The 22453-nt window shown below is 39.0% G+C and overlaps 4 protein-coding genes across 4 annotated transcripts; all 4 read left to right on the top strand.

Annotated features, from left to right (window-relative positions):
- The first annotated feature begins 3499 nt into the window (after positions 1 to 3499).
- On the top strand, positions 3500 to 4097 carry LOC139215624 (lactose-binding lectin l-2-like). The gene has a single exon (XM_070846640.1). The coding sequence runs from the start codon at positions 3515 to 3517 to the stop codon at positions 3998 to 4000; it is 486 nt and encodes a 161-aa protein (XP_070702741.1). The 5' UTR covers positions 3500 to 3514; the 3' UTR covers positions 4001 to 4097.
- An 859-nt stretch (positions 4098 to 4956) lies between these two features.
- On the top strand, positions 4957 to 8536 carry LOC139215848 (lactose-binding lectin l-2-like). Its single transcript, XM_070846881.1, has 4 exons — positions 4957 to 4967; positions 6157 to 6277; positions 8312 to 8438; positions 8526 to 8536. The coding sequence occupies exons 1-4, from the start codon at positions 4957 to 4959 to the stop codon at positions 8534 to 8536; spliced, it is 270 nt and encodes an 89-aa protein (XP_070702982.1).
- Positions 8537 to 11124: 2588 nt separating this feature from the next.
- LOC139215637 (lactose-binding lectin l-2-like) lies at positions 11125 to 11657 on the top strand. The gene has a single exon (XM_070846658.1). The coding sequence runs from the start codon at positions 11139 to 11141 to the stop codon at positions 11625 to 11627; it is 489 nt and encodes a 162-aa protein (XP_070702759.1). The 5' UTR covers positions 11125 to 11138; the 3' UTR covers positions 11628 to 11657.
- Positions 11658 to 15005: 3348 nt separating this feature from the next.
- Positions 15006 to 22433, top strand: cdca7b (cell division cycle associated 7b). Its single transcript, XM_070846773.1, has 10 exons — positions 15006 to 15056; positions 16846 to 16989; positions 17081 to 17181; positions 17701 to 17947; positions 18079 to 18141; positions 18337 to 18519; positions 19843 to 19998; positions 20108 to 20257; positions 21489 to 21625; positions 21952 to 22433. Exons 1-10 carry the CDS (start codon positions 15039 to 15041, stop codon positions 21971 to 21973), a joined length of 1221 nt encoding a protein of 406 aa, XP_070702874.1. The 5' UTR covers positions 15006 to 15038; the 3' UTR covers positions 21974 to 22433.
- Positions 22434 to 22453: the final 20 nt, after the last annotated feature.

The following is a 22453-nucleotide window of genomic DNA, read 5'->3' on the forward strand; positions in this document are numbered from 1 at the left end:
ATGTTGTTATTATTTATCTGTTGTAAATGGAAAAAAAATAGTCAACCACAAAGCAATACGTCTCCCCTCGTGTCCCCTCAACCTTCTGACAGCTGAAGCCACATGTCTTTTCTAAAGCTACATTTTACTATGTCAAAATTTGACTGAACTGAATAAATTATAGGTTTTATGTGACATCTCTGGGTGAGCTTGTGGTCTTTATTGGCTTATGTTCAGATACTGTGTAGTTGTGTACAACTGAAAGAGTTTGCTAAGTGGATTTGACCAATGATAACACAGTGAAAGCACCCTCTCTGGAACAGAGAAAAGAAAATCACTTTCCACTGTCTCTGCTAGATTCACATCCAGCAGTGTAGATCATGTACTGGAGTTTTGGACACCAACATGCTCTTGTTCCTCTTCTTGTTTGGTCTGGCTCTGGGCGCCGTATCTCCCCCAGATGACTGTGAAGTGAATCTACAGCTCGGCAACTGTGACATGTTCTGGTATGATTTCAACTCTATCCACAGTCTGGAGGAACCGAAATTCGTCAAGTCCCTGATCAAGAACTTTGACCCTGCTGAGGGATGGACCCGGATCGGGCTCAGTGACACCCAGAAGGAAAGAGGATGGATGTGGTCTGATGGGTCTGCTGTCAAATTTGTCTTTTGGGGTGCAGGACAGCCAGACGACAGTGGAAATAATGAAGACTGTGTCCACAGCAACTTTGATACAGATTTAAAATGGAACGACCACCAGTGTTCCCAAACATTTACTTTTGTTTGTGCATCTCGCAGAATTTGTCCTTGGCTACAAAAAGGGTTTTGTCTGATTCAACTCTTGACTTTCCACCTTTTGCTCTATGCATTAAGACTGCATGCTAAAATTACAAAAGTGCAAGTGCACACTCAGAAATCATCTCATTATCTTTCATTTTCATGAATGTTGCTCACTATAATAATTCATATATATATACACACACACACACACACACACATATACATATATATATATATATATATATATATACATATACACACACACATACAGGTGCTGGTCATATAATTAGAATATCATGAAAAAGTTGATTTATTTCAGTAATTCCATTCAAAAAGTGAAATTTGTATATTATATTCATTCATTACACACAGACTGATATATTTCAAGTGTTTATTTCTTTTAATTTTGATGATTATAACTGACAACTAATGAAAAACCCAAATTCAGTATCTCAGAAAATTTGAATATTGTGGAAAGGTTCAATATTGAAGACACCTGGTGCCACACTCTAATCAGCTAATTAACTCAAAACACCTGCAAAGGCCTTTAAATGGTCTCTCAGTCTAGTTCTGTAGGCTACACAATCATGGGGAAGACTGCTGACCTGACAGTTGTCCAAAAGATGACCATTGACACCTTGCACAAGGAGGGCAAGACACAAAAGGTCATTGCTAAAGAGGCTGGCTGTTCACAGAGCTCTGTGTCCAAGCACATTAATAGAGAGGCGAAGGGAAGGAAAAGATGTGGTAGAAAAAAGCGTACAAGCAATAGCGATAACCGCAACCTGGAGAGGATTGTGAAACAAAACCCATTCAAAAATGTGGGGGAGATTCACAAAGAGTGGACTGCAGCTGGAGTCAGTGCTTCAAGAACCACCACGCACAGACGTATGCAAGACATGGGTTTCAGCTGTCGCATTCCTTGTGTCAAGCCACTCTTGAACAACAGACAGCGTCACAAGCGTCTCGCCTGGGTTAAAGACAAAAAGGACTGGACTGCTGCTGAGTGGTCCAAAGTTATGTTCTCTGATGAAAGTAAATTTTGCATGTCCTTTGGAAATCAAGGTCCCAGAGTCTGGAGGAAGAGAGGAGAGGCACAGAATCCACGTTGCTTGAAGTCGAGTGTAAAGTTTCCACAGTCAGTGATGGTTTGGGGTGCCATGTCATCTGCTGGTGTTGGTCCACTGTGTTTTCTTAGGTCCAAGGTCAACGCAGCCGTCTACCAGGAAGTTTTTGAGCACTTCATGCTTCCTGCTGCTGACCAACTTTATGGAGATGCAGATTTCATTTTCCAACAGGACTTGGCACCTGCACACAGTGCCAAAGCTACCAGTACCTGGTTTAAGGACCAGTTCTTAATTGACTAGCAAACTCGCCTGACCTTAATCCCATAGAAAATCTATGGGGTATTGTGAAGAGGAAAATGCGATACGCCAGACCCAACAATGCAGAAGAGCTGAAGGCCACTATCAGAGCAACCTGGGCTCTCATAACACCTGAGCAGTGCCAAAGACTGATCGACTCCATGCCACGCCGCATTGCTGCAGTAATTCAGGCCAAAGGAGCCCCAACTAAGTATTGAGTGCTGTACATGCTCATACTTTTCATGTTCATACCTTTCAGTTGGCCAACTTTTCTAGAAATCTTTTTTTTGTATCAGTCTTAAGTAATATTCTAATTTTCTGAGATACTGAATTTGAGTTTTTCATTAGTTGTCAGTTATAATCATCAAAAGTAAAAGAAATAAACACTTGAAATATATCAGTCTGTGTGTAATGAATGAATATAATATACAAATTTCACTTTTTGAATGGAATTACTGAAATAAATCAACTTTTTCATGATATTCTAATTATATGACCAGCACCTGTATGTATATATATATATATAATTTCAATGGCGTGTCAAAGAAAATATTTCTATCTCTATTCTCTCCCTCTATTTCTATTTTTTTTCCTCATTGGCCCACAGAAAATTGTATAGATGTAAAAAAAAGTAATGTAACAGTTGACAATAATATGGGTTCATATATGAATCAAAGATTGTTGATGATGATCATTTTTATCTCCACAAGTCCAAAATATGTTCACTGTGGTAACTTAGCTAAGTTAACGCAGGATGTGGTTTGTCTTGGACTTACTGAGATATCTCTCATTTCACATTGCACAAATGTTTTATTCCATATATGTAGAATATGTAAAGCTGTTATGGACACAATATTGAAAGACATGAAGTAATGGGAAGAGAATGATGAAGATGTTTGCGATGAATGTATTCTCGCCTCCTATTCTCCTTTACTGCATGAACAACACACAACAAAACTGATCTCAATAGATCCCTTCTGTGTACTAAGTGTAAATTGACAGCTGGATTGTGCATGCTTTGCTTTGGCGAAAAGCAAATGAAAAGCTCAGTGCCAAAATAAAGGGACTTGGTCCAAAGGTTGAAGGGCTGAAAGCTTCCCGGCATTTCTACTGAACAAATACCAGAGATGGATTTGCCTGTTTCAAATAACCATTGAGGGATAGTGTAGAGTATAATATAATCTATCTATCTATCGATAATTATAGCTTTAATGTGACATCCCCACGTTTGCCAAGTGCCTTGGACCAATGATAACACACCAACCGTGCAAACACCCTCCCTGATGCAGATAAAAGAAAGTGGCCTTTCAACTGTTTCTGCAAGATTCTCAATCTCACCCATCAGTGCAGATCACTTACTCCAAAGACTCTGACAGAGACTCTGACACCAACATGCTCTTGTTCCTCTTCTTACTTGGTCTGGCTCTGGGCGCCGTGTCTCCTTCAGATGACCGTCAAGTGAGGCTGCTGCGCGGCAACTGTCCCATGTTTTGGTTCAACTTCAACGGCCGCTGCTTCAAGTACGTCGCCACACGTATGACCTGGGCTGATGCAGAGCTCCACTGTGTGTCAGAGGGAGCCAACCTGGTGTCTATCCACAGTCTGGAGGAACAGAAATTCGTCAAAACCCTGATCAAGAACTTTGACCACGCTGAGGGACGGACCTGGGTCGGGCTCAGTGACATCCACAAAGAAGGCAAATGGATGTGGTCTGATGGCTGTGCTGTCAAATTTGTCTTTTGGAGTGCAGGAGAGCCAAACAATCAGGGAGGGGAAAACTGTGTGGAGAACAACTTTGGCACACATCTGAAGTGGAATGATGTCCGGTGTGCTTCAGTTTTTCCCTCTGTTTGCGCATCTCGTGTAACCTGTCCTTAACAACTGAGACAGTTGCATATTGTAATTCTGATTAAACCTGGTCGCTGTTGCTCTGTAATGACACGTTAGACCTGCATAATAAAGAAACTAATCAGCACTTTTATGTTTGTGTACAGAAGTCATTTCATTCAAAGGAAATACTTTAAAAAACTCTATCTCAAAGTTTAGAATTGTTTAGATTTCGAAGAAAAGTAATTAACATTTAACATTTACTTGAATTGATATTTAACATACATGCTGTTGTTCTGGTCCACATATCACCAACCAGACTAGTGCACTTTTAACTGCTTTTTTTTTTTAGAGGCCATCTAAAACATCCCCTCGGAGCCATATACATCTAAGCTGCTGGAAAAACTCCTTGTCTTTTCTGTCTTTGTAGGAATATGTGTAGTTTACTATTTAACTGGATCCACAAAAAACTACTACCACCATAACACAGTGGTGTCAGAGTTTTCCAGTGAAAAGAAAAGTGTATATATACACACACACACACACACACACGTGCATCTCAAAAAAATTAAATATCGTGAAAAAGTTAATTCATTTATATAATTCAATTCAAAAAGGGAAACCCATATACTATATAGATTACACACAAAATGAAATATTTCAAGCCTTTATTTGTTTTAATTGTAATGATTGTGGCTTACAACTCATAAAAACCCCAAATTCAGTATCTCAGAAAATTAGAATATTACATAAAGCCAATTAAAAAAATATATATACAGAAATGTCGCCCTTCTGAAAAGTACGTTCATGTGTGCAATCAATACTTGGTTGGGGTTCCTTTTGCTTGAATTACTGCATCAATGCGGCGTGGCATGGAGGCGATCAGTCTGTGGCACTGCTGAGGTGTTGTGGAAGCCCAGGTTGCTTTGATAGTGGCCTTCAGCTCGTCTGCATTGTTGGGTCTGGTGTCTGCCATCTTCTTCTTGATAATACCCCATAGATTCTCTATGGGGTTCAGGTCAGGGGAGTTTGCTGGCTGATCAAGCACACTAATACCATGCTCAATAAACCAGGTTTTGGTAGTTTTGGCAGTGTGGGCAGGTGCCAAGTCCTGCTGGAAAAGAAAATCGGCATCTCCATTAAGCTTGTCAGCTGATGGAAGCATGAAGTGCTCTAAAAGTTCCTGGTAGACGGCTGCATTGACTTTGATCTTGATAAAACACAAAGGACCGACACCAGCAGATGACATGGCTCCCCAAATGATCACTGACTGTGGAAATTTCACACTGGACTTCAAGCAACTTGGATTCTGTGCCTCTCCACTCTTCCTCCAGACTCTGCGACCTTGATTTCCAAATGAAATGCAAAATGTACTTTCAGTCCGGCAACAGTCCTGTTCTTTTTCTCCTTGGCCCAGGAGAGACGCCTGTGACATTGTCTCTGGTTCAGGAGTGGCTTGACTTGAGGAATGCAACATTTGTAGCCCATGTCCAGGACACGTCTGTGTGTGGTGGCTCTTGATGCACTGACTCCAGCCTCAGTCCACTCCTTGTGAAGCTCCCCTTCTTGAATTCTTGAATCGGCTTTGCTTGACAGTCTTCTCAAGGCTGCGGTCATTCCTGTTGCTCGTGCACCTTTTCCGACCACAATTTTTCCTTCCACTCAACTTTCTATGAATGTGCTTGGATACCGCACTCTGTGAACAGCCAGCTTCTTAAGCAATTACCTTCTGTGGCTTACCCTCCTTGTGGAGAGTGTCAATGACTGTGTAGCATACTGAACCAGACTGAGAGGCCTTTTAATGGCTCAGGAAACTTTTGCAGGTGTTTTGAATGAATTACTTGATCAGAGTGTGACAGTGTGAGCCTACAATATTGAACTTTTTCACAATATTCTAATTTTCTGAGATACTGAATTTGGGGTTTTTATGAGTTGTAAGCCACAATCATCACAATTAAAACAAATAAAGGCTTGAAATATTTCATTTTGTGTGTAATGAATCTATATAGTGTATGAGTTTCACTTTTTGAATTGAATTACAGAAATACAGAATTAACTTTTTCATGATATTCTAATTTTTTGAGATGCACCTGTATATTAAAAAAAAGATGTTCATGGGTTGAAGCTGCAATGCTGGAAAGTAAACATACTTGTTTTTTTTATTTTGTGAACCATAAAGTGAAGCTACTGTGTGCCAGCTGTTCCAGTCATGAGTGCATCGCCACACGTATGACCTGGGCTGGTGCAGAGCTCCACTGTGTGTCAGAGGGAGCCAACCTGGTGTCTAACCACAGTCTGGAGGAACACGAATTTGTCAGATCACTGATGGTATGTAGGACATGGATGTATGTAGGAGGCTGGAGGACATGAACATTGTGTGAACAAGTATGAAGCACTTAAATGGACTGACAACCAATGATCTTCAGTCCATCTCACATAAGCTGTCCTCAGTAACTGAGACAGTTACATACATCTGATTCAACCTGGTCACATGTTGCTCTGTTGAAATGCTTTATGTCTCGACAATAGCGGCATAAATGTACACTCTTATGCTTGTCATTTCACTAACCTTCATTTTCATGGCTATTGGGTATTCTCACTGTTAACTCCACTGGCCGATCAAAGGGAATATTACAAAGGAAATATAATATACGTATGTTACTTTTAATAATCTCAAAACAAAAGATATAGCAGAAAGTGGCAATGATTGGGGTCCAAGCAGTTTGGGAGCATTGGGATGTTTGTTTCTTATTTAATTGTAAAGAAGCAAAACTCCAAGACCAAGACCAAAGAAAGATACACATGCAGGTTAATCTTTTTTTTGTTTTGCTTTTGGATATCTTCTCCAGCTCCAATACAATATAGGATATTGCTTTGACAACACATGAGCACAACTGATCCCAGTTTATCCCTTTTGTGTAAATAGACAGGACTTACTTGGTCCAAATATTTTTAAGACCTCAGCCACCTAAAAGGGCACCTTGGACTCAAATGTAAGCTTTGAGCTTTGAGAAAATGTTTAGACTAGGTGGATCCAGGAAAAACCTACTACTGTAACAAGAGTTTTTAGTTTTTCCAATGAAAAGCTCAGTGCCAAAGTAAAGGGAACTGACAGCATCTTTATTTAGCCTCTGATGAATCCCTTGTGCTGTGATGGAAGTGACTCGGACCAAAGGATGAAGGGCACATTGGACTGGAAGCTTCCTGGAATTTCTATGGAACACATATTCAGCAGGGATCGTGTGTAAACTTTATTTGTTTTGTTCCCCTATATCTTAGGCTGGTTTTGTTTGACTGTGATAACACTGATAAGAATTGACCTTATGAAAATATCATTACATAGAAAAACAAACACTTAATCAAACACTCTCCTGAATGTTCAACAACTGTTGATGAAGAGGGAACATTTATTGCTTGTCTTTATTGCCATGTCCTTGTTCCAAGTCCTGGTTAATTTTTATCTGAACATCCGTTGTAATTATTTTCCCGAAAGACATTATTATTATAAGATATTATTTCCTTTAAAGATAGACTCTGATCCCTTGTTCCCACCCACACGCCCCTGAATGGAAATGCAGCCAGCTTTGTGGACACTGATTCTCCAACTAATTCAAATCAAAAGCATATTTAAGTACTTCATATTATGTGGATGTAAATTCTAAAGACCTGAAAAAGTCTGTTTATTGTACAGAAGGTATTGCTTAAGGTTGTACATAATATTCCTGCTTTTCAGGAGTTATTTATGTCCACAAACATGACATAAAACATCCAATATGATAGTGGAAGGGACTCGATCAAGAGGAACACACACATTGTTAGCCTCCTGTCTGATAAACCTGTACGTTCAAATAAGAGGAACTTGAGCTGAATGAGTTTTTATTCTTCTATTTTTCGAAGAGAAAACTTGCTAGGAGTACAAGTTTTCACCAACATTAGCTAACGTGAGCTACTGGTAATACGGGACAAAGTCAGGCTGTAGTAGCAAAGAGACAACATTGTGTTATTCATTTTCTTATGGAACAGTTTTGCTTTAAAGATGCAGCTTGTTGTGTTCAAAGAGCACAAGAGCTCCTCTGCTGTCCTCAAGTGGCCACTTGAGGACAGCAGAGGAGTAAGTCAGTGTGATGACGTTCATCTCTGTGCTCTGGTGTCAAACTCTGTAATGGACAGGAGACCAACAGGAAGGTGTATTTACTGTTTAATCAGCCGCTGTCATGATTGTAAAATTACATCATGACAACAATGTTGTTTGAAACCTTTTTGCATGTTCAAACAAAAAAACACAAAGTTCACAATACAAGAGAGGACACGTTGAACGTCTGGAGGAACACAATTCTGTCAAATCCCTGATTAAGAACTAAGAGAGGCACCTGGATCGGACTCAGTGACGTCCACAAGGAAGGAGGATGGACATGGTCTGATGGTTGCGCTGTCAAATTTGTCTTTTGGAGCTTGGGTCAACCAGATAACGCTGGAGAAAATGAACACTGTGTGATCAAAATCTATGGCACACATCTGAAATGGAACGACGTCCCATGTTCTTTAATTCCTCCCTCTGTTTGTGCGTCTCATATAGCCTGTCCTTAACAAATGAGATAGTTACATATTGTAAGTGTGATTCAACCTGGTCACTGTTCACTTGTTGCTCCGTTGGCATGCATTTGTCCTCCACAATAAAGATATAAATAAAAACTTTTCTGTTTCTGTACTGACATCATTTCACTAACGTATATTTTCATTAATAAATTCATGCATTAACTTAACTTATTAACTTTATTAACTTATTTGGTGTGTGTGTGTATGTGTGTGTGTGTGTCGATATAGCCCTTCTTGGACCTTTTGAGATATGTATGATTAATTTCCCAATGAACAAAAGTTACATTTAATATTTTTAGCATTGCAAGAGAGCTGTAATGGGCATAATATTGAAATGCATGAAGTAATAGGAAGAGAACCTTCACAATGTTGCTGCGATCAAGATGTTTGGGAAGAATGCATTTGGACATTCCTGGCTTCCTGGTATTTCTATGGAACAGACATCATTCGACTGACCTGCATCATAGTTTTAGTGAGGAATTGTGCATAAATCTTCCTGTTGTTCCCCTCTCTGTTATAGCTCAGCCCTGTTGTGTTTGACTGTGAAAATGTTGATTTTTATTAATATGATCCAACAAAAATATCATTATGTAGAAAAATAAATACTACAGTTTTCCTGAACGTGCAAGAGTTCAACAACAGTTGATGAACAAGGAACATCTATTGTTTGTCTTTATAATTATTTCCTTGTTTTCATTTTAGAATCATAGATAATTTTTTAATCAACAATTCCTTATCATTTTTCCCTGTATTATTTCCTCTAAAGGCAGACTCTGATCCCTTGTTGCCACCAGCTCGTCCCTGATTGGAAAATGTATTGCTTCTCTTTTACTTCCTTGTTTTAATTTGGTTAATTTTTATCTCAACACTCCTACATGTTTCTCATTGGATTATGATATTTGTATTTCAATAGATAATAATCATTTTACATTGCTCTGTAAATAATATTGACCTTAACCTTTTTCAGTGACAAATGTCACATTGAGTCCTGCAGCATACGTTCTGTAGAACTCTTGCTTTGCTTAGAAGTCAGTGTCTTTTTTCACCACAGAGTTTGATTTCCTTGAATGAGTCCTGGCATGACTTCTGTCCTGTTTTCACGAAAAAGCAGATTTAACTCAGAGCAGAGATGCTTTTTGACATCATGATAACAAATTTCATTCAACACACAAACAGTCATCAAGCACAAGGTGTCCTAATCTCATTTGATGCTGAGAAGACATGAAATAGATTGGACTTACTTAGTTAACGTCATGGAAATGTTTGGTTTTGGGGACTTATATACTATTAGCCCTGCGGCTAGTGCACTGGTTAATGGCATAATGGCATATACAAACGCTTTCTCGTGTAATCTCTGTACTTGGGGTCTCAGCAGTCTTCCCATTAATGCTATGATTGGCAACCTCAAGTCACACTGGTATGTTCTGTTCATATCATCTGTTATATTTTCTCCTGTGAGAATTAAGCAGCTTACAGCGGCATATTGTACATTAAATGGTCATATTATCTGGCATAATCTATTATGTTCAATCCATCAGATCAGTGAGACAAACATACATGTTGATTAAGCCTGTGATTGACATTTTATGTCAAAAAAATTCCCACTGATGAATCACTTGTCCATCGATCTAAGTAACTTGGTCCAAACGGGAAAGAACACATTGGACTGAAAGGGTTCCTGGAACAGATATCAGAAGTAGATATGCCTGCATCATATAGTCATTTAGGGATTGTAAGTGAGCTTTCATTGATTGTCTTTTACTTCCCTGTTTTCCTTTTAGTGCTTAAGTACTTCATGTCACATGGATGTAAATTGTAAAGAAGTGTCACTAAGCTAAGCTAATCGTTTTATTCTTGAGATTCTTGCTTTTCAGGAGTCATTTATATCTACGAATATTACACAAAACCATTTAAGATCAATTATCAATAATGAGAAAAGATTGACATTGACTGAAACTACATACACATCTTTTGCTGAACAGCAGCCACTGTGGATACTAGAGACAGTTACAGGAAAGTACTTGATGCCAAACTGCTTTTTAGATAAATAGTAATTTAGCAATTAGCTAAAAAGACAAGCTTCTGTAACAATAGCACAAGTGGAGAAGAGTCAGCAACTGACTCTCCATGATACAGCTATATTTACCTGAAGTTTGCTAACATTATCTAACGTCAGCCACCATGAGCTGATTATCACACCAGACCGAGTCAGGCTGTAATAGTGTGTTAAATTGAGCAACAATATGTTTTATTGCATCATAGTTCAACTTTTCATTTGTAAGAGGAACATGGTCGCATTCCTTGTCTTCAAACTGACCCATTTTAAAGCTGATCAATCAATAAATTATAGCTTTTACATCTCAGGGTGAGCCAGTGGGCTTTTTTTGGCTTATGTTCAGATATGGTGTGGTTGTGTGACACGAAAGTGTTTGCCAAGTGCCTTGGACCAATGATAACACACCAACCGTGCAAACACCCTCCCTGATGCAGATAAAAGAAAGTGGCCTTTCAACTGTTTCCGCAAGATTCTCAATCTCACCCATCAGTGCAGATCACTTACTCCAAAGACTCTGACAGAGACTCTGACACCAACATGCTCTTGTTCCTCTTCTTACTTGGTCTGGCTCTGGGCGCCGTGTCTCCTTCAGATGACCATCAACTGAAGCTGCTGCGTGGCAACTGTCCCATGTTTTGGTACAATTTCAACGGCCGCTGCTTCAAGTACGTCGCCACACGTATGACCTGGGCTGATGCAGAGCTCCACTGTGTGTCAGAGGGAGCCAACCTGGTGTCTATCCACAGTCTGGAGGAACAGAAATTCGTCAAATCCCTGATCAAGAACTTTGACCCTGCTGAGGGATGGACCTGGATCGGGCTCAGTGACACCCAGAAGGAAAGAGGATGGATGTGGTCTGATGGGTCTGCTGTCAAGTTTGTCTTTTGGAGCGCAGGACAGCCAGACAACAGTGGAAATAATGAAGACTGTGTCCACAGCAACTTTGGCACAGATGTCAAATGGAACGACCACCAGTGTTCCCAAACATTTACTTTTGTTTGTGCATCTCGCAGAATTTGTCCTTAGCTACAAAAAGGGTTTTGTCTGTACCTGTTGTTCTATGCATTAAGACTGCATGCTAAAACTACTACTAAACCTTGGACTCGCATAAATTGAAGCTGCTGGAAAAACTTTTCTTTCTTTGTAAGAAAATGTGAAGTCTACTGTATCTATCTATCTATCCATCTATCTATCTATCTATCTATCTATCTATCTATCTATCTATCTATCTATCTATCTATCTATCTATCTATCTATCTAGTAACCATGCAGACGACCCTCTCCAAAGCATATTAAAGAAAGCACTCTTTAACCATTTACATACACATAATATCTTCAAAGCCCTGAACTTTGACCTCAAAGCAGGCAGATGGGTGTAGCCTGATGGTTGTGCCATTGACTCTTTTGGTATGCAGGAGAGCTAAACAATGTGGGAGGATACGAACACTGTGGACACACACATCATGGCAGTGTTTTGAGATGTAATGACACCAAGTGCTCTGATACTCTTCCCTCTGTCAGCGAATCTCACATAACCTGTCTTTAACAAGTGAGATAGTCACATATGTCTGATTCAACCTGGTCACTGTTCACCTGCTGCTCTGTTGACATTCATCAGGCCTCCACAATAAACATACACAATATGTAAAAATGTACACTTTATATGTCCAGGGGTTGATCAAAGGGAATACTTTCACATTTTAAAAAAAATGTAAAAATAATAATAGAAATAATACATAATAATTATCTACCTTCATTGTGAAAAATTAACATGTACTGTTAAGAGAATTAGAAGTGAAGACATTTACAGTAAACATAATGACATTTCAAGATTCCTGTGCCCTGGAGGATTGTGCAGATTTACATTGTTGAGGTGTTAATCATGTCTCCTCCTGCTGTCCATCATATGAGTGTTAAATTTGGGAACAACACAGGTTCAGTGGACAGAATCACAAGAACACTACGTACCCAGTAAGATATTTATACAGACATTTATGTACATCTCAAGATTTAGGAAATACCAGTTCTCATTTGTGATGAAACCCTGATAAGCCTCACTCTGGTGTGAGCTAGAGAAGCATAAAAGCTTCCTGTCTCTTGGGAGTCTTTATTATTTAGTTTAGTTAACATTAACACCTCCATAATGTAACTTTTTAAATATGAAGATTTGTTCAGCAAATCTTATGAAACGAATGATAATCAAGCTAGCATGGAGCTGCCTTGTTGTTCCAAATAGGACCTAGAAGAAGATACCAAAGTGTTTTCACTTGCTGAAAAAAGTCAAACAGCAAGGCACACATTTCCAGTTTTATTTGATTTGAGAGTTATTGGGAATTCTGTCAATCTGTATGTGCATATTTTATATTATATATTGTAAGATAAGGACAAAGGCAGTGAAAGGAAAATATAGAAGAAGAGGAACTCTATTTCAATTTGAAAGACTTACTGTGGAGTTAAAGCCAAAGGGTCTAAGTTGTCAGTGGAGGGGAGGACAGAGCAATTTTGCAATGTGTGAACAGCTGCTTCTGTCTCATCTCAGCTGGTTTCTGCTGGCATGAACTGTGGTGAGAAGTGGTAAGCACTCCCTGTGCTAAATTGTGTGTGTGTGTGTGTGTACGTGTGTGTGTGTATAGAGGGAAGGTCAATGGTAGTTTAGACCCAGGGTGCAGCAATACGGTTTCCTGACGCTGCTAACCCCCATCATTTTGCAGTCATCCTGACGAGTCATTTACCCAGCAGGTTTCTGGTGACTAAACAGCAGTGGAGGATGAAGAAGAAATAAGGGGAGTGAGATAAACAGATAGAACAGGCAGGCTGGGTCTAAAGCAGGTGCTGTGTAATAATCAGTCTGGCAGAGAAGCAGGGTTGTTGCCAGGCTTTTACAAATATATCATAACCCAAGTCCCCCTTCCTCTAGTTTTAGCTATATCGTCCTTATATTTCTATTTTCCAATGTGAACGTCTAAATTCACTTAATTCTCTGAGGTATATATTTCATCACTTCTTCTTGCCCTAAAAGCAGTGTGAATAAAATATGTTAAGCAAAAGTTTGACATTTTGAGAAATACTCTTGTTTGCTCTCATTATAGTATTCCACTGTGTATGTATCTATATTACTGCATTTATTTTCCGAATAGAACAATGCAATGTAAGATACATTCTAAATATTTACTTATTTATTTTATCTTACAATTGTATAACCTTTCATATACAATGCAGAAAACTGACACAGCATGGCGTCTTAAAATAATAAATGTTGTGAAAATCATGATTTTGTCAATTTTGGTTTTCATTCATTAGTGTTACAAGTTATTGGTGTGTGATTTTGAACACCTCTGTAATACTAATATATAATACATATCATTATAATACCCACATACACATAAATAATGATTATATAATATAATAATTAATAATAATTTCCCCAAACATGGTAATGATAATGGACATGATAATGGAGGACTTTCAAGCTCTGGTTTATCTGCATTCACCATTAAAAGTTTGCTAAATAGTTTGCCAAATTACTGGCAGTCTACATTTGTCTGCACTGTATTTGTTCGGTGCACACTTACTGAAGCGAAAGACCCATACTGAACTACTAACCGTAGTTGCTGATGCATTACTGTGTAAGAATCACTTCAGTGTTGTACAAGGACATCATGCTGTTCTGAGAAATTGTGATGGGCATCTTTTCTTCCAATTTTTGATATTTATAAAAGATAAACGATCAGGCTCTGGAAAATTATTGGCAGACAAATTGATAATTAAAATAATCTCTTATTGCAGCACCAACTAACTACTGTATATCATGTTTTTATAAACTGATGATATGCTGAATCTCAACTGTAAGATAATGAATGAATGTAGTGGAGCAATAGGTGCAATATTTGCTAGTAGAGTATCCTAGATATTGGCAGCATACAATTGAATATTTAAAGTACTAAAATTGACTTACGTACTTAATTACTTTCTACATAGAGCCACTGCTGAAAGTCTTTTTAAATGCACAGATATTTGCCTACAGTACAATGGCAGACTAAGACCTCCTTACAGCGTGGTGGGGGCGTGTTGCTCTCCCACGTAGTCACGCCCATATGTCGTTTTCGCGCGAAAGAATGGACTGCACCATTGTGAGTGCGGGAGGGGGGGCAGAAGAGAGACTGCTCCCAAACATAGAGAGAAACATCTTTATTAAAAAAGTGGAAGTAGGCGAAGGTTTTTTTTTTACAGTATATAGTCATTAGTGGGATCACAAAATTACAGTTATTGGGCTTAACTACAAATGTAAGTGTAAGTTTACCAACATCAAAACCCCTATTTTTGCAATAGCCGGACTTCTCTAGCGGTTAAGTTTTAAATCCACCTCTACTCATTGATTTTCATGTTATAAGACAAAACTTTCTGTTGGACGGAAATTTACCACGAAACGGAGATAAAATGACCCTCACGTCAAAGGTAAGCGCCATAGGGCTGTGTAAATGCAGTTCCTCTTTCCGTGTTGGTTTTTGTGGTTAAGAACAGGTCTCAATGAGGCAAAAAGAACACCATTGTTAACAGCTAACGTTAATGGCTCAGTCGGCCATTGAAAATAAACGTCCATATGTTTCTCCTGCGAATAAACTGGTGTTTGACTGCAGCTACTTCAGCTCTGTAACCCAGACTTCCTGCGATAATGTTATGTACTGAACACTATTTGTGAAACTTGTGTCTTTGTTTTGACGAGGTTAACAGGCTAGCTTACACGTGTTCGTGTTCAGGTGGTCGTTTTCGTTTTGGCGGAATACCCGAACGGTGAGCTAATGCTCAAAATTCAGGAGTGCAGGTTCAGTGTTTGGCCAAGGAGCTTGATCAGTGTGTCCAATCTCAGGGGTCCTCTTGTGGAAAGGTCAGAGGTCAGCACCCCTTCGGCTGCAGGGGATGGTTCAGCAGATATCAACAAGTGGTGCTTTAGACATCAACTGCACAGTTTTTTATTTAGATTTAGGGGCTTGAAAGCCAATCTTGCCCCTAAATAAATGCTTGTACACTGTTGTCATAAATGACAATGAAAGCACAACATTTTACCTCAGTATTCTGATAGGGGTCCTGGAGACCTTTGGCCCTCTTAAACACTTGAATAAACACACTTAACCTTGTTGTATCGGCTTCATATTTCATGATTTTACCTTAATTTTACAAGAATTGCTTATAAAGTTGATAATGAACTGATGGCATCTTTATAAAGCTTTCTACTGAAAATAATGAGTTTTCAGACCCCTGCTGTAAAATCTGGTTGAATACAATGGATTTGTATATGGTCTATATTTGTGATGGTGCGGGCAGTACTTTCAACACAGCAAAACCCCACGCAAATAGATATGCATATGCAGAGCCCGTATAACATAAAACTTTTGTGAAATAACTCGGGTGGATCGATATTTCCATATTTGCTCACCTTCATCAAATATGCAAGGCCATATTTACTTTTTAGATCAGAAGAAAGTAAAAAAAAAAAGGGATATGTGTATTGATTACATATACAGTATTAGGATCTGTGGGACCCCAAGCAATGAGGAAGCAAAGCCAATGTCAACAAAGCACAAAAAGTGTCAGTACAAGCTGTGTGGTGAAAGTCTTTGTTTCCACAGCATTTACTCAGTGACAGAGGATGTCCACTGAAAGAATGATGCTCCCTCTGGTGGAAAAAGTGAAAAGTTCATCTAAGAAATTGTGGCTGTGGCTTTAAAAGGGGCCCTGTGGAGTTTTCCAAACAAACAAACAAAAGTTGTAGTTATAGCCACTGTTACTCACCAAAATGCATTATTCGTATACTTGCGCTCTAGCTAACACCTTGAGGTTATTTCCTTCCTCACAAAACATTTGCAAAGCTGATTTTTAATTTATTTTAACCCATCTTTTACATCCATGTTTACTAGCTTGAAGTCTTCTTCCCAGTCTTTGCTGGTGCATTGCAGTGTATCTTGGCATCAACAACAAGACTGGGACCCACTCATAGAAAAACATAGCTTACTAGAGGTCAAAAACTCCCCATCTGCAGCACCTTTACAGCTATAATTTACACATTCCTAGGAGAGCAACATATTCAGCCTTGTGCACAGAGAGTGCATTGTTGCCACAGTCACTAATATTTACTAGTTGAATTCGGACTTCTAGTTCTGAGTTGTGATGCCAACTCAGGACTTCTTGTAGAACATGTTGTCTGTTAATACTAGTTTAAAATGATGCTTGATATGTCTGCCAACAGGCTCCATGTTTCAAATCCATGTTTATAACTGCAGAGCTGGCTCGTCTGTTCAGCCAGTCGGACAGTGAAGAGGAATTTGAAGGTTTCAGTGAGGATGAGGAAGAAGAGTGCAGAGGCTTTTTTAACAAACGGCTTAAGACCAAGGTATGATACATTTATTGTTGACTGTATTATTTGATGAAAATGTCTGTGATGTGACAGTGAAAGCACAAGGCTAAATTTTTTTCTTCTCCAGACGGTTGAGTCAGAGGAGGACAGCGATGTGGACACAGGCTTCTACTCTGATGGCGAGGAGGCCCCCCCACCAAAAAGGAGGAGTCTTTTAGTAGCCCTGAGGTGTGTTCCAATAAGTAAATAAGCAATGGGACACTTGGATCCACGTGTTGAAGTCTGCTCAGTTTGTTATAATGCAAATGCATTATGCACAAATACCATCTTTGAGCAATACCAGTTATGTCTAAATATCCCTTAGAGTTGCTAATATAAACAAAGTATCTGATTTATTTGCATAGTGGTTGGGAGGTGTCCTGTCTTTAGATATGTAGTATACACTGGAGTGCAGAGGCTTCAAATGCAGCATAAACCTTAACCCACATGATGTGTCTTTAACAGGCAAAGCTCACAACTGCTTGTCACTAGTACCACTGCACCCATTGATGAGGTTTAATTATTTGCGTCATATTTGACGCTTTGAACCCTGATCAGGCACAAATACAAAGATGCCAATATTTGTAGTTTGGTCAAAAAAAGCTTATTGTTTTTTTTTCTCCATTGTATTTGTTCTGTTACCTGTTGTTTTGTTGTGTTGATTCTGGAGTTACTGAAAAACAATCATATTTTAATCTTGCTCCTTAGGTTTCCTGTCAAAAGACTGTCTACCCCCAAACAGGAACTGCAAGAGAAAAAAGTAAAAAAGTCGGTCAGAGAAAGTCCCCCCCTGCAGAGAGGCAGACGAAGGCAGGGGATGAAGCAGCAGCAGCAGCTGCAGCAGCAGGATGAGAAAGAGGAAAAAGACGAGGAGGAGGAGGAGGAGGAGGAGGAAGAGGTCTTGTCTCAGAGCCTCAGGAAACGAGACAAGAACATCCAGGAAAACAAGGCCATGGTAATGAGTCCTTTTCAACTTTCTGTATTTTTTCCATATTCTGATAAACTGTGTGATCTGTATACTACAGTTTTATCTGTCCCTCCCTCGTCAGATGTCCTTTCACTCTGGTCTTCTCTGTTGTCTTTCAGCTGGCTAAGCTGTTTGCTGATCTGAGCACCATGGATGACTTGGCTCAGTCCACCACCCCTCAAGTGAGTAAATGCACCAGATTCTCATAACTGTATAACAGAAAAACATGCACTTTAACATGCAAGTTAACCATCCATTTAAAGGCTATTGATCACCTTTCACAGTACATTACATTCATTTGGCCATTTCATTTAAAACAAGAATGATTTTATGGGCACTGATTTGCAGACATCATCATCTTTGATTTGTTTTTGCAGAAGAAGAAGCGAGCACTAGAGAAAGCAGCACCGCGTAAACGCAAGTTTGAACCAGAGATGGGGTCAGAAAGGAGGAACCCGTCCCGTAAGGCTCGTCCTCCTGAGAACTTTGCGGTGGAGGAAAAGAGCGAGCCACTCGCCCGCAAAGGCCCCAGGACTGTGGACATCACGAGGCTGGTGGAGGTACAACAGGCAAAATGCATTTCATACTAGAGGTGCCATGATTTTACATGGACGATTACATTTTTTCATATTTATTCATATTTTGCAAACATTTTGAGAGACGCTCCAACAAAATTTTACAACTAGGAGCACTGCTACGTCTTGCCCTCCATTTTTTGTTACCATGGGGCAACACGGTTCTGAACCTTAATGATCTTCTGTTACTGCATGAAGGAGCAGAACACTGTTTCACGAACAGAGCATAGGCACGTAATTGGTGGACATGGATTCTACTTAAAAAAAAAAAAAAATGCTTTGCGCATGATGAACTAAACCCCACCCAAGGCGTAACGAGACAGCGAAGGCAGAAATAATCTTGGCAACAATTAAGAATATCAAATATCATCAGTCACTGGTAAAACAAACTGGAAGCTTTGCATTAAACTGTTCAAAGTTACACAGAAACATGATGTTTATGTATGTATGTACAGTGCTCGTATAGTTAAATTTTTTTGTATATAGTAGCTCTTATGGTATGATTATTCTGTTGTGGCTGTTGTGCTGACATTAATGTAATGACCACATACCTTATGTTGGCATTTGTAAATTTATTATTTGGTGGCGGTGTTAAACAATGCTTTTTAAGTAGTTTAACTAAATGTTTTTTTTTCTCTTAAAGCACTAGTTCACTGTATGACTTTGTCTAGGTATATCACACTTGATACCGTGAAGTCTATCTTTATAAAGAAAGGGACATAAAACCAATGATCTGTAGATCTGTACAAATAAAGGCTTGATAGTCAAACAATGGCAATGCCATGAAATAAAATGTTTATATTGACAGTTAAATCCGATTATGCATTTGGAGAGTTGTGACAGCCCTACTTAACAGAGTGTGATGACCGTATACACCGCTCCTATACCGGTCCAGTGTTTTTGTAATGCAATGATGTTAATAGGAAAGGGGAACTTGTGTGATATTAGAGGTTATTACTGAGGATTTCTTCATCTGCCATCCATACCGTTGCTGCTGTACCACAGCAATTTTGCTTGTATACTGATAAACTTACAATCACATGCTTAATTTTGTGTTGGTGTTATGTGTCATGTTAAATTTTGTATTTCAAACAGACTCATTCTCTATTTAGTCAGATGCTTTTTGATATTAAGAAGTTTAACATCTTCGGTGAAGTCATTTGTGCACTCAAAATACACTTTAGTCTCAACATGCATTCTACAAACGAATTTCAAAGAATAAATTGTATTTAAGAAAAAGTGCATGATTTTATGTATAAAAGTTTACATGAAAACCTAATTGGCCATCTGCTGGTTGTGATTGTTCAGGTGGACGAGGAACATGTCGGCGAGGGACGGAAAAAGAGGAAGAGCCACATTTTCAGGAGGAGCAAGTATGTGGTGAGGTCAGTCGACGACATCACCAAAGAAGACCTGGACAACATAGCTTACCGCAGCAAAGACAAGATCTGGGATAAGGACAACGTGAGTCACATCAGGCGTTTACCCCCTTAGTGCTGTCATGATTGTACCACACTGTCAGGTTTCCTCGGTTGGTGCAGTTCTTCACTGTGTCTGTGTGTCTTTAATCCAGGGCAGCTCGTGTCACCAGTGTAGACAGAAGACTCTGGACACCAAGACAGTGTGTCGCAGTGGAGTCTGTGTGGGGGCCAAAGGTCAGTTCTGTGGGCCGTGCCTGAAGAACCGCTATGGAGAGGACGTACGCGCTGTGCTGCTCGACCCGGTCAGTACTAATACACACCTGTTAAACAGAAAACACTTCAGATGTGGTAATCTTTAGGTGAATGTGGTGTCTTCCGAGACAGAAAAAAGACAAATTTGAATGTCAAAAAATATTGTAAGTAACAAATGGATCACAAAACCATTTTATCTGCTTACAAGTAATGATCTCTTAATTAATTATTCATTTTGGATTTTGTAACTTTTATATATAAAAAGCTCATGCAAAGTCCAACTGAAGGGATGCATAACAGCAAATAATGTGCAGGAATGTGAAAATATAGTCATTAACTGCTAGGCTAATAAAGCTGTCAGGCACAATGCTGATGAGCGTTAAAGCTTTGATATGCTGTCATGTTCATAAATGACTACAATAACATTTTGATTTTCTTTTTCATCTTTTACCCCTCTTTCTTTTGTGTTGTCTTGCTGTGTCTTTGAAACATTTCCCCTGTAAAAATGTGTAGTTACTGTGATTTTACATTTGGAAACAGTACATGATGTGTATGGGTTTTTTTATGGTTGCATTTTAAAATAACATATTTTAAGAGAGAATCAGAGGGGCTTTCAGATAAATACATTTTCTGTTATACTGATTGATATGTAGCTTGATCAAAGCTTTTATATTTTCTTTTGAAACACCAGCATCTTGCTGGAAATGGAAACCAAGTGCCCATTTTTCCTACAACAGCGCTTTGTTTTAAATAAAAGCTAAACCGAGTGGTCGGCAGAAGTAGTGAGAACCAACACAAAGGAAAGAGCACCACCTACAGAAATTTCAACTGAAATATTGGAAAATACAAGAAAAAATTTAGTAGCCTGTTAGCTGGTGTTTTAAAGCCACTTTTATTAATGACAACTAAATCCTTTTATCCCTTTTTTCATAGTGTGTTCAGTTAACAGATATATTCATACATTGCGTTTTTCAGTCTCAGTAGACTTGGTTGTTTTTAGGCACGTCTCAATTGTGTCTTCGTCTTTTTGCAGTTGGAAGCCTCTTTTTTTTTTTTTTTTTTAGGTCAAGTATCAGTGCACAGTGGGGGACTTATTACAGGGAAATGCAGTGCAAAGCACCAAATCAGTGGCACCACATCTAGTTTACATGAAGTGTTCACTTCCAAAAGCAGGCGATTTGAAAATGCTAAAAAGACTAAAGGTAGAAGGAACATAAAGCCTCAACATGAACTCACAATACAGTTGGTCACCCACATTAAATTTGGACCTTTTCTTTGCAGACGTGGTCGTGTCCCATCTGCCGACAGATGTGCAACTGCAGCCTGTGTCGTAAGAAGGAGGGCCGTTGTGCCACCGGCATCCTGGTGGGACTGGCCCGCTACAACGGCCATGACAATGTCCACGAGTATCTGGAGAGGTACATCCCTGTCGTTCTCATTGTACACGTAAATGTTCCAGACCTGAATGGGGTCTCCATAAAACTACCATGATGTGAAAGATTTAGGAATTTAATTAAGAACCTACATGTAGTCAGTGTAAAATAACTGTTGCGACTTAATTAGGAGAGTCTACAAGAATTTAACTAACTAGCGAATTAAGACTGACATTTTAGATTGAATTGTTTATAGATTAGTTGGAAAAATTAGCAACAGATGAGGACTGAGAATAATCCCTAGTTGCAGTTCTACTGAGAACTGTTCTTGTAGCAGATAGAGCTCATATCTTGTTTTGTCTCCATCACAGCATTCAGAAGGAGCTGAAGTAAAGTCCAGAGAGAAGTCCGGGGAGGAGAATCTGCTCTTACAGCCGGTACCTGGAGCAGGCTCTCATGCTGCACAGTACTGTAGAACTCATTTTAATGCACACTTTTAGGTTTAGATCAACCTTTAATCAAACTAGAAGAACAAAAGCAAAATGATGTGTTTTTTTTCCTGTGTCACCTTAACGTAAGACACATACACTGTTAATATGTTTTATATATCCTGATTTAAGGCTGCATAAGATGCAGGGATGTTTTTATTCTTTTAAAGTCAGTACTTTTGAGTTGTATATTTTCATTTGAATATTTCTACCCTTGTTCATTAGAGAAAATGTCAGGTATGGTTATTTTCTGTGTTAAAGATGCGAACAAGCTTTTTATACTAGCTACTTTTCTAAAAGTTAATAACTTTACAGCATTTTGTCAGTCCACTGTAAATTTTTAATAAAGAATGGCATTATCTAAATGATTTGCCATGTGATTTTT

This window comes from Pempheris klunzingeri, chromosome 16, assembly GCF_042242105.1.
Source record: "Pempheris klunzingeri isolate RE-2024b chromosome 16, fPemKlu1.hap1, whole genome shotgun sequence".
NCBI classification, from domain to species: domain Eukaryota; kingdom Metazoa; phylum Chordata; class Actinopteri; order Acropomatiformes; family Pempheridae; genus Pempheris; species Pempheris klunzingeri.